Raw genomic sequence first — 19,359 nt, forward strand, 5'->3', positions numbered from 1 at the left:
TAAGATACTTACTGTAATAAAATTGTCATAAAATTGTAATAAAAAATCACGAGAGCGTTTTGGCATTCGTTCTTTCAGATGTCAAGAGACAAGAAACAACTAGGGAAGGTTTTTTTAAAGTTTTTTCATTTACTTTGCAACACAAATTATTCTAGAAAAATTAACTCAAGGCTTAAAACTGCCATTTAAAATGAATACTCTCACATACCCTTAAATAATGTTTGGCAAGGCACTTAACTACTTACTTAGAATTGCTTTATTACGTTTTAAATAACCATAGGCTACAAACAAACTCATTCACACAATTAAAGTTGAAACATCTCAATTTATTCCCACAGATGCTCCACATTTAACCCATGAAGGTGAGTGCTACTTTTTAAACAGAATGCTCAACAACTTAAACCACAATTGTGAAACTAGATTAAGATTTTACTATACTATTCAAATATACTATTCAAATGATGTTATGCATCCACATGACAAAAAAATTACTTAGATGGTCAGTTGGGACTATTCTGCAAGCAGGTCTCAAGCCCACCAAAAAGGCTGTTTATTATCAACACCAGGCAATCAGGCAACTTGTATGTTGTATCTTCATTTGGTCTCTGTGCCGTATTACTTAGACCAGAGAATTCCAAGCAAATGAGTTTGTGAGATCTAAAAATAATATCCCAGTTGTTGATGTGGTGAAGGAAAGTGCTCTCAATTGCAAAATAGCAGACAGTTTCAGCGGGGAAATGTCCTATGAAAGAAATGTCAAAATGTCAGTGTGGAATAGCAGAGCTTGAGTTTAATATTCCAGAACTTGAAAGGAATAATGAGTATTTAAATTCATTTGTGCCTTGGTACCCTCCACTACCAGCCTCTTCTTCTTCTTCTACTTTAAATAATGAGTGCTGTAGGGACACAAGAAACATCAGCAGCCCAGCTGCCCATGCAGCACAAGCAGCCCTTGCCATACCAACACCAGTGTCAGTAATGAAACATTAAATGGTCTGACTACAGGTTCCACTTTAAAGAAGAGAAAAGTCGTTAATGAAAGCAGGAAAGTGAAGGCTGAGTTAGATGGTATGTTTGAAAAGTATCACGAAACCCTTGCCTGTATGTTAGGCAATAGCTTTTTCCTTGGCAGTAATGAAGAGAAAGCAAAGGTCTAAGAAGCCATATCAGAAGTGATCAATTTAGTCATGGATACACATGGAGCTAACAAAGGAGTAACAGATGTCCCCTTACCAATCACTGATCAACAGCTCTTAAAGAGTATGTGTGTGCCTAATTGGGTCTTCCTCTACTTTAAATTGCAAGCAAAATTACTAGATGCTGCAAGGCAAACCCTTTTTAAACTCACTCAGCTTAAAAGATGTGGGGTAAATGCCCTTATATAACTTGCTTGACCTTATAACCTCAGGGTATTATGTTTAGAGTTTAATAACTTTTTACAACTCCATAAAAAATTTAAAGGTTTAATTTTTTATCTAACTTGATGATTCCCAGTAATTTTAGGCCTCATGGAAAGATATGCCATGCATGGAAACCGTAACCCCATGAAATCTTAGACATGCAAAGAAAACATTCCTATGTAACACTGCCTGAGAAAAGGACTGCAAGTTCATGCCAAGAACTGTTTACATCACAGTTCCAGATTTGTGTTATTTAACCACTGGCCCACTTGCCATTGATGACTCCTGATGACATGTAAAAGAGCTCACAGCAGCCAGTTTTCTTGTTAAAATCAGCTAGCAGCCAAAAAGAGGCAGAGAAAATATGAGAATTATTCTGAAGAAATAAAGCGATTTTTTGCATGAAGAGAGAGTGTAAGGGTTTGACGAAACACCACTCTAAAAGGAAAAGTCTAAGTAAGTGCTATTTCAGGAGGGAATGGAAATGAAAGTACTTGCAAATTTTTAAGAATATTACTACAGATTGCCTGAGCTACCAGTTATGGTGAATGATTTTCATTCCCATTCAGGCATTTACAACTTGCACAATCAATTTTGATCCAGTTCCTCTGACCGATAACCCATCAATCATAGGCCACAAGGCTTTTGCATCCCTTAGCAATGATCCCATGGAGGCGTTCAACCCAATGCCCTCAACCCCACCAGAGCTTACAACTCTGCAAACGCCAACACTCCAGTCATCAAGCTTCAAGGACAACAGAGTCAGTGAAGACGTCATCCAATCATTAATAATTCCAAGCAAATCCAAAGGGGTGGGAGACATCTTGTAAAAGGGAAAAAGAGAGGCTTCGGTGTGCTCTTAAACTTCTGCCTTTCTTCATTATCTTGAGAGAGCTGAGCAACAGCATACACCAACAGCACCCACAACAAACAGCAGCTAGATGTGACAAAACTTCAAGCATTGAAGGTGCTAGTGTTTAGCCGTTTTCCCATTGAGTCTGCCAAGGAAAAGGGAAAAGTGTGGAAGTCCATTAAAACCAAAATTAACTCCAAGTGTTGCCTAGGCAAGCATGTAAATAAGCTTGCTCATTCATCAGAGTATAAACAAAGCTGAATTGGACAGTTTTTCTGCAAAATATCTCGCCAGTTCAACCACGACAGTTTAACATCATTTTTTAGCTCTCCATTTGTCGATTTTGGTCAACTGTTTCTTGGTTTAATCTATCTGTTTTTGGCCCTTGTAATGTTATCAAACTTTGATTGGTGTTTGTGCAAAAGGGATACTAGATCCTAAAGATTTGAGTTAGGCAAAATCCACCCTCACTCTATTACAAGGGAGAAACTGTTTTGATTCGAGTCCGTCTCAAAGGAATTAGTCAAGGTAAAGAAAAACTCGCTAAAGAACACATGTGAATGGGGTGATGCTAATCATTCTATGCACAAGTGCTTTATCAGCTACAGTGATCCCCTGACACTTAAGAGTGAAACGAAGTGGTTTAAAGTAGATGATGTTACCTCAGTAACAAAAGAAGAAGAAAACGACCAGCAGCAAAAGGCAGAGAGTAACAGTGAGAGAGGAAATGATACTTGCACAGGCCATGAAGCCAATTCCCCAGGCTAACCAGTGAAGCAAGCAAGAACAGACAACGCCAGTTTGTTAGAGGGCAACATCAATCAGATATTCTCCTCAGAAAAGCTTAATGGTGACGCTGGTAACTTGTATTTTGACTTTTTGAGAATTCAATCTGGCATTTGGAGTAAGGAAATGGGGATTTGCAAGTTCCTACTTTTATCTTTCATTGCATTGACCAGTCGAAACATCTACATACTTCAAACATATAAGCAACAACACTCTGTGGGAGTATGAACAACTAATGGTTCCAGCACACCTTCCTACTGAGAACCACTGCCTGCTGTGTTAAGTGTTCTTAATTTATGCCTTTACATTTACAATTTCGCTAGATGCACTACAGCAACATATCAAACAATTTTTGATACCATCAAAGAAGGATTTATTGGAAACAAACTTCAGTGGTCTTCTAATGAGGATAAAACTCTCTTCCAGAAAATAATTAGGATGAGTCCACACTTAAATGTCCCAAGCAAAAGAATGGTGCTGCCTGGGGTGTATTCTTTTAAAAAAAAAAACTTATTGTTGTTGAGAGGTAACCATTCCATCCTTACTCTCAATGGAGACCCTCAAGATAAAATGGTGAGCGATTTATTAAATCTTGCATCAGCTTTGCGCGCTGAAAATGATTTACCCAAAGTTTTCCAGAGGATGGCAGACTGCCAGCAAGCTTCTGAAAACAGAGACTCTCCAGAAAACCGGTTGGATAAAGAAGAGGGAAATGCAGGACTTCTTTATTGCCAGCCCCTAACCTCCAAAGATGGCAACTGTTTACTTCATGCAATGCATGACTATAGATGATTCCTTTCAAGCTAGAGTTGTAAATTTGATTCCCGGGTTGATACACGCACATGCAATAAACACCAAACCAAATAGGATCTTTTCTTTCTTTATTCCTTTTCCTATTCCTTAGGGCGTTATTATATCAAAGCGGTCAACTGAAGTTACGTAAAGAAATCACCTAAGTATTATGATCATAGCTTAAGAATAATCTCAATTTTGAAAACGAGCGGGCGGCAATTAAAGGAATCAAAGGAAAGGTAAAAAACAAGCAGTAAATTTTACTTAGTGTAATGACTACGAGCTAGATAACATAATCACAAAACAAGTTATTGCTTACCAATGTTTGCAGGTCTTGATTACTTTATCAAGGATTCCAGTCTAACTTGTCTTCTTGCGCACTGTTAAAGCAGTAAACATCGATGAAGCTCTTCCTCAGTCCAAAGTGAGGGTTATCTTTGCTACTGTTGCCATGGGGATGGGAGTCGATATTCCATCAATACGGCATGTCATCCATGTGGGACCACCTCGCACAATAAGGGAATACTTTCAAGAAACAGGACAGGCTGGACAGAATGGATGTTTTTCGCTCGCTCCAGGGGGCGGGAAGATGAGATACCCTGAGAACGAGGTTGTGGCACACCAGGGCATATTGCCATGGTTCTTCCAAATGCTTACTTTTGAACATGAACTCTGTAATTATCTCAACCCAATAAAGAACAACAAACAATGGTGCTTTGTTCTGAGCATGATAAAGGTATAGCTTGTGGTTCAATTTTATCCTTGGCTCAATATTGTGTCGTAACATATGAAAATGAGTGTAAAACAAAGAAAAAGACAAATTGAAACAAGGATAAAATTGAACAGCAACAAATACATAGTACATCAACTTAAACTAAACTTAACATGTTTTTATTCTATTTACTTCTTCTGGTGGTATTTACTTCAAGACTACCTTGCCATATAGTAATGCAAATTAAACTTCATTTTCCTAACTGTTACAAAATGGTGTAGCCCCCAGTGCTGATGATATAACCTGTCGTGAAACCCAGCATTTTCACAGAACCGAGGGAGTTTTCATAACTGATTCGGTAATTGTGAAGAAGAGCTCCCCAAAACACCTGTCGGTCAACTGTCGGCCGACAGTAGGCTGATACGTCACACGACGATCTAAAGAAAAAGTATGAGTTACTGCAAAAGGACTACAAAAGAGTGGGTCAGGCCTTCCAGAACCAGCAGGAACAGAAACAGGAACTGACGACGTTGCTAAAGGAATGCGAGAAAGAGGCTGAAAAGCTAGCCAACCTTGTGTGGAACAAGGATGAGGTCGTTAAAAACCTCGAGAGGCGCCTCTTAAACGCAAAGAAGGTCATTGCAGAACTCCGAGCAGGAACCAACCCGCGCCACAAGAACACCCACCTGCATCACAACAGCAACACCAGCAGACGGCAGACATTCACACCAGCACCCAGAGCCTGGCCAACATACACAAACAATATGACCAGGTTCTCCAGATGCTGAAAGAGAACAGGTGCAGCATGGCATGTGCCTTCCGTCTTGCAGGCTGTCCTCGGAGCACACTACGAGACTTCATGGCGATAGCAGAACTGAAAAAGGTAGACTCAATGGAACTGGACCTTGTCCTCCACGACCAAGAAGTTAAATCGGTGCGAGATCTGGAGGTTGTCTGTTGCAAAAGACTTCAGTGCTACATCCTGGTCATGATCAACATGAGGAGAGAGGGGCAGCTGTTGCCAATGAAGTTCGAGGCACGATTCTACGAGTGAAGTATCGTGTATATTTCACCACTCACAAAACAGCTCCTTTAGGAGCCACCAAATCTATGAAAGGCTATTCTTGTCAATGTATTACACGTGTTGGATGTTGTATCAAGCGAAAACCGAAAGAAAACATTAAGGTTTGTGTTAACGTTTTACCGAAAAGCTACCAACAGGTTACCGACACATTACCGACAGTCGACCAACAGTCAGCCGACAGGGTTTTTTGGGAGCTTTTCTTCTCAATTACCACTGATTCAATCCTTTCTCCAAAATCTTCTACCTTGGACTAGCTTGTATTAATTTCAATAGTATTGAAACCATCAACCATCAACCATCATACTCATGTTCAGTAAGAACACCCCTCAATACGGCTCAGAGTTTCAGAGTTTCAGAGTTTCCACTATAACTTTGTTCTTTTTTAATTATAGGAAGCCCTTCGTAGCTTCCATGGAATGATCACTAAAAGACAGTTCTAAGAGTTAGCAAATCACTTAACTAACAATGTAATTTAAAATGTGTGGTAAAATATTGCTGTATTTAAATACTCTTGCATTTCTGGGTATCTTGCAACTCAGTCTCATCATAAAAAGAAGTATGACTGAAAATGCATTTCAAAGTCAGTTGTTGTATTTGCGAACGGTAACACGTGCATCTGCTTTTAGAACCCAGATCACTTGCTTCATTTGCATGTACACTGCGTAACATCATGTATTGTTTACTTGTGTGCCACCTAATGCTTGGCCAGGAACCTTCTGTCCATTGCAGTAAGTATTTATAAAAGTTAAAGGTTCACCTGATAATAAGTATTTTACCTTGGCACAAGTTTCAATTAAGAAAACACAATAAATCTTGGAACACAATCATTTCATGCAATCTCATCATGGGGACTGAAGTGTTTGATTGCTTGGCTGAGCTTTCCAGAGTTACGGGATCCAATCTTAACCCCAAAAAGGCACTGGTATGTGCTAACGAAAGCTTAATGTGAAATCAAGCCAAATGCTTTTGCAGAGTGAAATATTTGGTTGATTCCCCGATCAAGTACGCTCTATTCCGCAAGCAGGACTCAAACCCACCAAAAAGGCTGTTCATTCAACACCAGACAATCAGGCAAATTGTATCTTGTATCTTCGTTTGGTTTCTGTGCCATATTACTTAGACAAGAGAATTTCAAGCAAATGAATTTGTGAGATCTAAAAATATTATTCCTATTGTTGATGCGATTAATGAAGAAAATGACAACTGTGAAATACCAAACAGTTTGGGCAGAAAATGCCCTTTGAAAGAAATGTCAAAATATCAGTGTGGAATAGCAGAGCTTGATTATGAGATTCCAGAACTTGAAGGGAATAAAAATTATTTAAATTCATTTGTGCCTTGGTACCCTCCATTACCAGCCTCATCTTCCTCTTCTTCTTTAAATAATGAGTGCTATAAAGACACAAGAAACATCAGCGGTTCCAGCAGCCCATGCAGCACAAGCAGCCCCTGCAGCCCGTGCAGCACCAGCAGCTTCGTACAACCCACTTATCAACCGCTCTTAAAGAGTATGTGTGTGCCTAATTGGGTCTTGCTCTAATTTAAATTGCAAGCAAAATTACCAGATGCTGCAAGGCAAACTCTTCTTAAACTCACTCAGCTTGGAAGATGTGGGATAAAAGACCTTTTACGACCTGCTTAACTTTATAACCTCAGGGTATTATGTTTAGAGTTATTACTTTCTAACACTGCCTGAGAAAAGGAATGCAAGTGCATGCTAAGAAGTGTTTACATCAAAGTTCCAGATTTGTGTTAATTAACCACTGGCTGACTTGCCATCTATGACTTCTGATGACTCGTAAAAGAGCTCACAGCAGCCAGTTTTCTTGTTAAAATCAAGTGATCGACCCAAGAGAGAGTGTAAAGATTTGAAGAAACACCTAGCTAAAAGGAAAAGTCTAAGTAAGTGCTATTTCAGGAGGAAATGGAAATGCAAGTACTTCCAAATGTCTAAGGATACTACTGCAGATTGCCTGAGTTACCAATTATGGTGAATGATTTTCATTACCATTCAGTTCTTTGCATTTCCAACTTGGGCGATCAATTTTGATCCAGTTCCTCTGACCAATAACCTGCCAACCATAGGCCTCAAGGCTGTTGCATCCCTTAGCAATGACCCCATGGAGGTATTCGACCCAATGCCTTCAACCCCACCAGTGCCTACAACTCTGCAAACACCAACACTCCAGTCATCAAGCTCCGAGGACCACAAAGTCAGTGAAGACGTCATCCAATCATTGGTAATTCCAAGCAAATCCAAAGGGGTGGGAGACGTCTTGTAAAAGGGAAAAAGAGAGGCACCGGTGCACTCTTAAACTTCTGCCTTCTCCTTTATCTTGGAAGAGCTGAGCAACAACACACACCAACGGCACCCACAACAAACAGAGGCTAAATGTGACAAAACTTTAAGCATTGAAGGTGCTAGTGTTTAGCCATTTTCCCATTGAGTCTGCCAGGGGAAAGGAAAAAGTGTGGAAGTCCGTTAAAACCAAGGCAAAGGTTGTCTAGGCAAACATGTAAATAAGCTCGCTCATTCATCAGAGCATGCAAAAGGGATATAAGATCCTAAAGATTCGAAATTGCAGACCCAAACACCCACAACTGAGTTGTCTTTGGTTGAAATACCAGAGGATTGGAGGCACTAATGGTCAGCTTTCTAACTGGCTGAGTTTGATATGTTTTAGTGAGAAAATTGTGTCTATTTAATAGAGCCTTAATTCCCTCACAAACAAGCAGATGTATAAACTATTTTTATATTTTGACTTAGGAAGAATCAATGTAATCAATTATACTCAAGAAGGATTCACAGCTATGCAAATATCTGTGCAGCATGAAGCTGAAAAGTGTAAAATTTGGAGTTCTTGCAAGTTAAAATCCGAACTTTCGGTAGGATGACTTTCCTTCGTGGCTTTCTCCAGTTAAATGGGATATAGTTTTCAAAAGTCTAACCTCATTTCCTTCAGGCCCTCAAACAGACGAAGTATGAGTGAAATCAATTTTTGACAGTTGCCACATTTTTCGGATTTTCAGCGATGTTTACAGACATTCACACTTAATCTCTTCCATACCCTCATGGGTAGTATATGCCTGAGGGTAACTTTTAATCTCTCCTATCACCCCTTAGGTAGTGTATACCTGAGGGTTACTTTTCATCTCTTCCATACCCTCTTACCTGAGGTAGGTATAGCTATACCTTATAGTTATAGAGTACAGATTATTATATACAAAGAAGGTAGTAGTAGCTTGAACATAAATGTTCCAATTATTTTCCACATATGAACCACACAATTCTCAAATTAAGATTTTTTTATTTACTTTTTTTTTAATAATACCTTTAAAATTTATGCTTTTTTGGTTTTCTCTGAGGTTCCTCTACAAATACGATGAATTCCAGTTCAATTTAGCATTGTAGACAAAAAGGTTACACCTCAGATATTTCATTTGTTAGATTTAGTACGAGAACAAGACATTCAGTAATATGCAGTTCATTCCTCAACTGAACGGACCTCTAAACATAAAAAGTAACTGGAATCAGAAAAACGTTCTGTTTTACTCCAGAGGTTTTCAACATGAAGACTTTTAAATAGACTGATGCACACTCTTCCCAGGAGACTTGCATTATATAGGTTTTGCCACCAAATTGCATTTACCTCGTGGGTAGCCTAACCTTCCCTGTACCCAACTATTAGATTACTTATGCATGTTATCCCAGCTACTGGTGTTGATCCGTGGGCTATTCTTTTGGCAACAAGGAGAGCTTGTCTAGCATCAATGTCCCCTTGTTTTTCGTGCACTGCAACTGGTAAGTGTCCATTCCATGATACTCTCTCTTTCAAAGTGACAATGTTTTGTTTGGCCTAAGCATATTTAATTTTGCCTAGGTAAAAAAAAAATGGTATACCACCTTCCTTGTGGAGGAACATAAAACAGGCGCCTGCCAGTGGTACTAGCTCCTAAATGAATGGGGTCGTGTATTTTTGAGACCTTTGAGGAACTGTTGAAAATACTTTGTAAGAACCATGCTGTATTCTAAAGTCTGCCAGTTTCCCATTAAAGGACATGGACCTGATTGAGCATATTTCAGTACACCAACTGACAGTTTTAATCTCTAAGCTTTGAGACTTAGCAAGTGTAGTGTTCCCCTGAACAATAGAATGTACAATGCAGTGCAAATAAGCAAAGCGCTTTATCCATATTATGCATAATTTTGCTAAATACTCATTTAATTCATGTTAGTGGGTAGAGCATTTAGATAATAGGCAACCGCAATAGACCACACTGTGCAAAAAGAAGTGGAAGCTAGGTCACAGCATCACTGGTAAATATCTTTTACTATACAGTAAGGAAAGAAATAATTAGAGCTTTGTTAGATGCTACTGCATTCAAATCCAAGTCTTACCTTGCTTCTTTGAACCAACTTAAGTAGTACTCAAATCAATGATCTACCCATTTGTTACTAGAGTGAACTTAATATTATGCCTGTAATTCTGAATTCCATTCAAGCATTCCACAACTCCAATCAACCATATTTTGTATTCGCTTCTAACAGTGGGGGATCTTATACCTTGAGGTGCTATTAACGGTACTTCTTTGTCATCTTGGAAAAACACCGATCTTCTAGGGATAGGTCTGTCTACATAGCATTTCTTAGAGTGTTTCACAAGTGCTTGAAACGTTTTTAACTTTTTGGAGCATTTGTCATGATGTAAGTGGTCCAAGACAAACTTCGGCTGAACGATGCTAAGACCGAGTTTCTTATTATAGGTACACGCGCACAGTTAAATAAGGTTATGATAAGTGACTTGCAAGTAGGTAAGGTAAAGGTTTCTGCGGTTTACTCTGTTAGAAACCTGGGTGCTTGGTTTGATGCAAACATGAATATGACCACACATATTAACAGCATATGTCAGAATATTTATTACCATCTACATAACATCCGGCGTATTAGAAAGTATTTATCATATGATAATAGGAAGTCCATTGTACAGGCTATTATAATGTCACGATTAGACTATTGTAACGGTCTATTATATGGTACGCCCGCTGGTCATCTTGGTAAGCTGCAACGCCTGCAGAACGCGGGTGCTCGCCTGGTATGTACTATATCTAGGTATGATCCTATCACACCATCCCTGATCAACCTGCACTGGCTTCCGGTTACCCACAGAATAGAATTCAAGATAGCAATGCTAGTTCACAAATGTATCTACGGTGTCGCACCACAATATCTTTCAGACTTGATAAAAATCAAAGAGAGCTCGCGGTAACAGTTGAGATCATACCGGGGCATACTCCTAATGGACAATACGTATAGAACAAAAAAGACACTCGGGGATAGGGCGTTTGAAAATGCTGCGCCCAAAGTATGGAATCGACTCCCTCTAGAAATTAGACAATGTCAATCATTGAACATTTTTAAAGTTTTACTAAAGACACATCTTTTCAAATTAGCTTTTTATTAGTTCTTTTATTAACTCACATCTTACTTTTATTGTTTTCCGAAAATTGTAAATTATTATTATTATTATCATTATCTGGACTAGCCATTTATTACTTTAAGATTTTAGGGTTGTAATGCGCACTCGATCATATCTTTATCGCATGCTAGACTGCGCAATATAAGAAATAAACATTATTATTATTATTATTAAGTGCATATTAGCCATAGCTATTGAATAGTGTATCAGACAGCACTAAGATACTGATGATAGAAAGCTCTTAGTTCCTGTGATATAGTTTTAGTTAAGGTACATTTTTCTACATAAACTATTGAGAAGCACTCCTCAAGGCATGATATATTTCATGTGTGACAAAATTATTTTGAGGTTATGTCATACATAAAATGTCACGTCTTGCATTTTATCCAGCCCATTTCCTGGACACATGGCTGCGTTGTTTGTGAGCATATAAGGTTTTGCAAAATGTGAGATAGTGTTTAGGTATAGACGCAGGTATTACTTAGTACTATATATTGGTCTAAGTTCATTTGAGATTATTCCTGTCTTATTACAACCATGGACTCAAACAAGAAGCCAAACTCAAAAGAGAGAACATTCAAAACAGTGTCAAGAATATTACAAGAATTCAAGAAAACAGCCAAAAAAAAAAAGAGAGAAAGAAGAGAGGCAATGTATCAGAAGGAGAGTTAAAGTGCGGTCAACCAATTACAAGATCCAGACGTCGCCCAGCCATTGATCTTCCCAAAGAAGCAGCAAAGAAAAGAAGAATGGCTGATTCTGAGCAAAACTTGCCAAAGGGGAAAAAAGGATGGTCTCATCATCTCTTCAAAAGAATCTCATGGAAAAAAAAAAAGAAAGAGGCCATTCAAGTTCTGGCAACACCAAAGGCCACTGAAGGCACAACTTTTAAAGAGCTTGCACCAAAAAATTTCGTTCGAGACCTAAGGGCTTGATCTATCAGTAGCAGCACTTTTGAAGACTATCCTGGAATGTACTGCGGCTTTTCTGTGGTAATCAAAGAGTACAAAGAGACAAGAGAGTTAGGTTTTCCTTTTAGCAAAAATAAGCAAGATATAAGGTGCATGTTTTGAAACAATTGGGGGATCATCCTAGCATCCCACTTTTGTTTGGTGTTTTATTAGAGAAAAAGCCAGTCAGTCTTGTGCTATAGCACCATGGGGACGAAGGCAAAAGCCTCACTGTGTGCAAAGCAGCAAAAAACAATGTTTCTGAGCAGAAGGATTGGAACAGCATTCTTCATGACATGGCTGTCACGTTAGCCCACATTCCTAAATGTGGATTTACACGTAATGACCTTACAGGCAACAACATTGTTTAAGAGAAACATGAAGACCAGCTTCTACACCCCATCATAATCGATTTTCGCATGTGTTCCCTCTACAAAAGCTAAAATTGCCATTCCAAAACTGTCGCATTTTAAAGGTCATTACAAGAATAGTTCATTGCACCAGAACTTTTAGACAGAACAGGGAACTATCCGGTGAAAGCGATGTTTATTCCCTGATTTACCTAATTATCAAAGTTTATCCACTTTTTAAGTTCAAGGCCATGCCCTCTAAGGGTTTATCGCAGGTAGTCTCAACAAGGCCATCGACCATGGAAGTAAAATCAGCTCTATGTGCCACTTTTCAAGCTCTTTTTTAAGCTAGTGGCACTGTTAATGTGCCACCTGCCAAAGCCTGGTTTACTTCATTCTTAATGAACAGAAAACAAGTGACCAGCTGTAATGATGTATGCTCCAAAGTTGCCCCTGTTTCGATTGGCAAACATTGGGCCCACTTCTATTTATAATTAACATGAATGATCTACCTGACGTTTTGCAGTTCTGTCAGGTCACTCAGATGACACTGTTCTATATCTCACCTCCAAATCTACTGTGGACTTACAAAGCAAGATTAATACTTAAAACATATATGTGAATGGCTTAGGGCTAACCAACTTACTCTGAATGTTAAGAAATCCAAATTTTTACTTATCGGTAGTAGTTCCTCCTTAAGCAAAATTGGGTCCATCCTTATTTCTGCTGACGATATCCCTCTCGATAATGTAGATTCGTGTACACACTTGGGTATTGTGATTAATAACCGGTTTTCCTGGACTGACTACATTGATTATATTTGTGGTAAGATCAGTAAAAAGTTAGGTCTCTGAAGGCGTATTAAACCTTGCCTCCCACTCAACACTAGAATCATGTTTTTTAATGGTTTCATTTTACCTCTTTTTGACTATGAGGATATCATTTGGGGAGATCGCGGATATCCCTCCTTAATGTCTGAGCTTCAAGTGTTAGAGAATAGGGCTGCTTGCCTCATTTTAGATCTTCCTGCACATTTTTCTGCAGCTGGGGTGCTAAAGATACTTGGCTGGAAGTCATTATTGCGATGTAGAAAGGAACATCATGCTATTTTTATGTATAAATTGATTATCAACCATTTTCATCACTCTATCCCTCTTACATTCACTGGTGATTCTCATAGTTACTCCACAAGATCAAGAAATGACATTCGAAAATCCAGTGCCGCAAGAAGATGGGGTCATCGGTTGTCAGTAAATTTTAGCACTAATACATGGAATGGGTTAGACACCTCATTAAGGAATGTAGAGTCACTGCCTGCTTTTAAACGTGGCCTGTCTAAAGTTATCTTTGACTCTTAACGACATTCTTTGCTTTTTACCCTTTGTTTATTGTCTTTATCTTTTACATTCTTGTATTTTTAATTTGTTATATTTGATGCTTCATGATCTTTTCATGGAGACTGAAACCTTGGATCAATTGGCTGAGCTTTCCAGAGTTACGGGATCCAATCTTGACTCCAAAAAGCACTGGTATGTGGTAATGAAAGCTTTATGTAAAATCAAGCAGGTTGCTTTTGCAGAGAGTAAAATATTTAGTTAATTCCCCAATGAAGTACGGACTATTCTGCGAGCAGGTCTCAAGCCCGCCAAAAAGCTGTTCATTCAACACCAGGCAATCAGGCGACTTGTGTGTTGTATCTTCCTTTGCTCTCTGTGCAGTATTACTCAGACTGAGAGAATTTCCAGCAAATGGATTTGGGAGATCTAAAAATATCATCCCTGTTGTTTATGCAGTAAATAAAGATGCTTTCGACTGTGAAATACCGCACAGTTTAGGCAGGAAATGCCCTCTGGAAGAAACGTCAAAATGTCAGTGTAGAATAGCAGTGCTTCATTAAGAGATTCTGGAACTTGAAAGGAATAATAGTTATTTAAATTCATTTGTGCCTTTGTATCCTCTATTAACAGCCTCGCCTGTTACACCAAAATGATTTTCATCATAAACCAATAATAGTTTCACCAAACAGAACCCAAAAAAACTTCTCACACATAAACACTAATCAAGATTGAGCAACATCTGGATTCATTAGGGAAAGTGGCAGCTTGTTTTTCTTTCATGGAACTTGCATAAACTGTGTAACGATAGGAGTTTTAGTTATCGAGTTCTTTCATGCTTACGCTTAAAAAAATACAATATTCAACGTAAAAAGCTTAGTTCAGCAAGCGTAAACGCTATCAGTTCTCCTTCAGTCACCCGTAAACAGTTGTTATTAGTGTTAAACTGTAACAGCCACCTGTCATGTCCTTTTGTGTAACTGTTATCCACCGGAACTCTTTTAAAGTGATTAATGTTGTAAAAGGCGAAATTCCTACTGAGCCAATAGTGTAGTAGATTACATGATCCTTTCGATTATTCATGGCATTACGTTATCCATGTACGTTAGACTTAAATAGGACTGTTTTGTAAAGCTTAAAAAAGAAGAAAGAGGAGGAAGAGGAGAAGAAAAGAGAAGAGAAGAACGGGGTTGAACCAGCCCTGGCCAGGTCCGTTCTGGTCAAAGTTGTAGTAGAGCTTGCAGAATAAATCTACGTTGGAGCCAACCCTGTTGTTGTTAGTCATTCTCTCAAGGATAGTCAGCAGCCGTAATAGATTCCAGTTACCTTCCCGCAGCCAGCGAGTGCCCCCAAGGAAAGCCTTTACCCAGAAAGAATTTTTAAGAGTTGTCCCTGTCCGTCCGTTCATTTGTGAAGGCAAAACCCTGTTTTCACAACTGTTCACAAAATGGACCTGTTAGAAAAATTGCGCTACAATACAGAGCATCTTTGCCCTTGACACCAGAACCGGAATTTGACCCTGTTTAGTGTTGTTGGTCCAAAACTAACAAGTAAATATTCCTACTTTCTAGTTCAGTCATCCAGGAGTAACCATTGACCGAGAGGCTTTTGCATCCCTCAGTGATGATCCCCTGGAAGAGTCTGACCCACTGTTTTAAAAAACAGCAACTAGATGTGACAAAACTTCAAGCATTGCAGGTGCTTGTGTTTAGCTGTTTTCCCATTGAATCTCCCACAAAAAGGAAAAAGTTTGGAAGTCCATTAAAAGCAAAATTAACTTTGATTGTTACCTTAGCAAAGATGTAAATAAACTTGCTCATTCATCATGTTGTAAATAAAGTTGAATTGACCTAGTGTTGTCTTGCAATTATCCGTTGTCACTAGGAAAGTATTTCCACAAAAGATCTCACCACCTCAACCACAACTGTTTAACATCAATTTTTAAGCTCTCTGTTTGTCGATTCTCGTTTTAACCTATCTGTTTTTAGCCAATGTAATTTAATCAAACTTTGATCGCTGTTCATGCAAAAGTGCTTCTAGATCCTAAAGATTTCACACCACAGACCCAAAAACCAACACCTGAGTTTTCTTTGGTTGAAATATCTGAGGCTTGCAGGCACTACCAGTCAGCTCTTTGCCTTGCCGAGTTTGAAATATTTCAGACCTTTGGGTAGGTGAGAAAAGTGTGACTACTTCATCACGGCTCAATTCCCTCACAAACAAGCAGCAGCAAACTTGCAATAGGATGACCTTCTTTCATGGCTTTCTGCAGTTAAATGGGAAACAGTTTTCAAACACCTAGCCTCATATCCTTCAGTTACTTACCTAGGCCTTCAAACAGACGAAGTATGAGCCAAATCGATTTTTTGAAAGTTGCCGCGTTTTTCTGATTTTCTTCGATTTTCACAGACATTCACTCCTAATCTCTTCTATACCCTCTTGAGTGGTTCATTTGACATTGTTCTTGTCTTATTACAACCGTGGAATCAAACAACAAGTAAAAAACTCAAAAGAGAGAACATTCAGAACCGAGTCAAGAGTATTATCAGAATTCAAGAAAACCGAAAGAAAAGAAGAGAAAGAAGAGAGCTAATGTATCAGAAGGAGAGTTAAAGTAAGGTCAACCAATTAAAAGACCCAGACCTTGCCAGCCATTGATCTTATCCATAACCCATACTTTGAACTCATTTAAGACTGTGATGCCTTACTACTTTTTAGCTAGTTTACTTATCTCTTACAATCCGAATAATCCCAAAACCTTTAGGTCTATTTGTTTAAAATGTACTACTGTCCTTCCACTAAGTTCTAAGATTACTTAGAATTTTGATTGTTGTTGTAGGGCAAAGTTAAGAGTTTACAAAAGCTAATGTACCCAGACATTATTTTTTCCATATATAATATAAGCTTTATTTTTGGTAGTATTATCACAATAATTAATATTACATGTATTGTCATAATCACTGACGTTGTTATTTTATAATATTGTTATCATCACAGGTAGTTTGCTTCTTGCGATATCGCTATGCGCCGCGAATTTTTGCTTCGTGGCGAAAATTAAACGAAAAAGCGTCCTTTGTTCGAACGAAATGTCGCTTAACAGGCCTCAAACTTTCAATCAAAGTTTTGCTCGAACTTTCGATGAAAGATCGCCTGAACAAATAACAAAACCTGCCGAATTCCGTTTGCATTACTTTTGCACAACACTGTAGGGTGCAACATACGCCAATGTAGAATGTGTTCTCTGTACATCAAAGTAGTAATAATTATTTCAAATATGTGCACCTTCTGCTCTGTTGAATGCATACAAACGGTCTAGCTCAGTGCCTGGTTGCACTTATCTATCATGAGCAATCTATCTGGCAACATTATCATCTTCTACTTCCATGCCACGTTTTCACAAAAATTATGTAACACAAAACAGGCATATATAACAGTGAGCACAAATGAGAGTACCAAGTCAACACATTTATTTAAGATTTGACGCCTAGCTTTCAGCCTTCCAAAGGCATATTTGATAGGATTTCTTCTACTTCTTAGCAAATTGTTAAGACTATTTAATTTTGGATTTGGTTACTCTTTCATACAATTGGGCAGCAAGGGATATGTTGGACCTCCAAGTAATAACACAAGCACTTTGTCATAGCCTTGCAAAATTTCCCTATACAACATAGGAGGTTCACCTTTGCTGAGCATTCTGTTGATTCTTGAGTAGGAAAATACTCGACCATCATGGCCACCTTACATCAACATGTAAGAAAGTTCCCTTGTAGTTGCAAACCGTTTGAATGTTCAAAGTATGCTCCATTTTGTAACTGAGGTAATCATGCGGATTCTCCCTAGGTGATAGAATAGGGATTTGTGTTCCATCCACACATCCAAATGCTAGAAGAAAACCAAATTTGTTCTCCATTTTAGACACAAGCTCCATCATCTCTTGTTCTGTGGTTGGCGGTTTGATAACATTTAGTTCACACTTGTTAGTCAAAACATAGCAAACTATACGAACAACAACAGACACTGTACAAGGGCAACTCCAAAAGCATTAGCAGTCATAAGAATAGACCCCTGATCTCTGAGATAGTATAAAGTCATAGCCAATTGTTTTTCCACTGAAAATACATCGTCTCTGTGTGGACCACGACTAAGCTCAAGAAAAGGCTTGACTTCATTAGCAAGGATCATGAGAACATCCCGATTCATTCTGAAAATTTTTCTTCCATTTGCCTTCCTTCATCATGCCCCCGAGAACCCTATCCTTTTCGGCTATTTTGTTTGCAATGCATGCAGTTAGCCAGCATTAAGTTGTCCCACATTGTAGAGTAACCCTACCTGTGAAATTTTGCTTGTAAACCAGGCTTTGACCCACCTGTTAGGGTAACCCTAACACTAGGGTTACCCCCCTGCTTGTAAACAGGGCCTAAATAACATACACTTTCACCCTCTGTACCATCTCTTAGGGAAGGAGGCGAGGTGAAAGTGGCTGAGGGAAAAGCACACAGCTTTTGTCAAAGCCAAAAAGTTACTTCAGTCTGCTGATCTACCTGTATATTTTGTCTCCAACAAGGGACTGGTTCTTGAAAGTGATGCTTCCAATTATTAAGTGGGTGTAGTCTCATTCCACAGGAGAGGAAATGGAACTGAACGGCCAATAGGATATGTTTCCAGAATCCTACAGAAAGCTCAAAGAAACTACTTCACGCTGGAGAAAGAAGCCCTTGTCATAATTTTTGGTGTTAAAAAGTTTCACCAATTCCTGTATGGCCATTTGTCCACCATCAAGACAGATCCTAAACCCTTGTAAGGGTTGTTAAGTGAAAAGAAAGGGATTTTGCATCAAATAATTATACTATATATTGAGTATACAAAATATTTAAACACAACATCATGACCTGGGAGGGGTGTTAAAGCAGACAATGAACTTCTTAAGGAATTTACGTTTAGTTGTCGCAAAAAGGAAACTGCAACAGTGCACACTTTATTAAAAGTTTATGGAGTAGTTTAGTTTTCAGTTGTCGACAAAGATACTGAAATGATGAGAGTTTTCAATGCTTACCTGTTGCTAGGTCAGCACAAACCTTCAAGTAAATGTTCTGTTCAATGCAGCAAATCTCAAAACTGCTGATTGAAAAGTTGGCAATGTTCCTCATGGCCTATGGGAACACTCCTAACTCAATTATGGGTGAAAGCCTAGCACATTTACTCCATGAAAAATCCCTACCCACCTGCCTACATTTGGTAAAACCTGCTAGTGCCAATCCAACTGAGTGAACTACAAATTCTAGTAATGCCTATATCAGATCTGCTGCAGATGGTTTCCGTTTCCACACCTGCAGCTGCCAGTCCTCTTGAAGAGAATGTGGCAGCGAAAGCTGCTATTTTTGTGTTCTTTCGATTTGCCGATAAAGCTCGTGAGAGCTGGCTTATAATCAATTTCTTATGCTTGCCCTAGACAGGCAGAACATAACCTTCACATTGTGTTATCATCGAATCAAAGAGAAAGCCTTAACAATTCATGGAGACTCACAGTAAAAGATCAGAGCAAACATTGTCTACATATTAAGTTACTTAAACCTCGCATCATTCTCAACAGTACGAGACTAAAACACCTTGTGATCGGTTGG

General features: G+C 38.7%; 1 protein-coding gene and 1 pseudogene across 1 annotated transcript; one reads left to right on the plus strand and one right to left on the minus strand.

The window, feature by feature from the left end:
- Positions 1-4,282: 4,282 nt before the first annotated feature.
- On the plus strand, positions 4,283-5,721 carry LOC113678815 (uncharacterized; annotated as a pseudogene).
- Positions 5,722-16,727: 11,006 nt separating this feature from the next.
- On the minus strand, positions 16,728-18,108 carry LOC113667284 (uncharacterized). Its single transcript, XM_027183100.2, is given in 6 exon segments — positions 16,728-16,999; positions 17,001-17,131; positions 17,134-17,471; positions 17,473-17,764; positions 17,767-17,944; positions 17,946-18,108. Coding segments are annotated over 6 exon segments (1,119 nt in total). The 5' UTR covers positions 17,976-18,108; the 3' UTR covers positions 16,728-16,849.
- Positions 18,109-19,359: the final 1,251 nt, after the last annotated feature.

This window comes from Pocillopora damicornis, chromosome 6, assembly GCF_964200805.1.
Source record: "Pocillopora damicornis chromosome 6, jaPocDami1.2, whole genome shotgun sequence".
Taxonomy (NCBI): Eukaryota; Metazoa; Cnidaria; class Anthozoa; order Scleractinia; family Pocilloporidae; genus Pocillopora; species Pocillopora damicornis.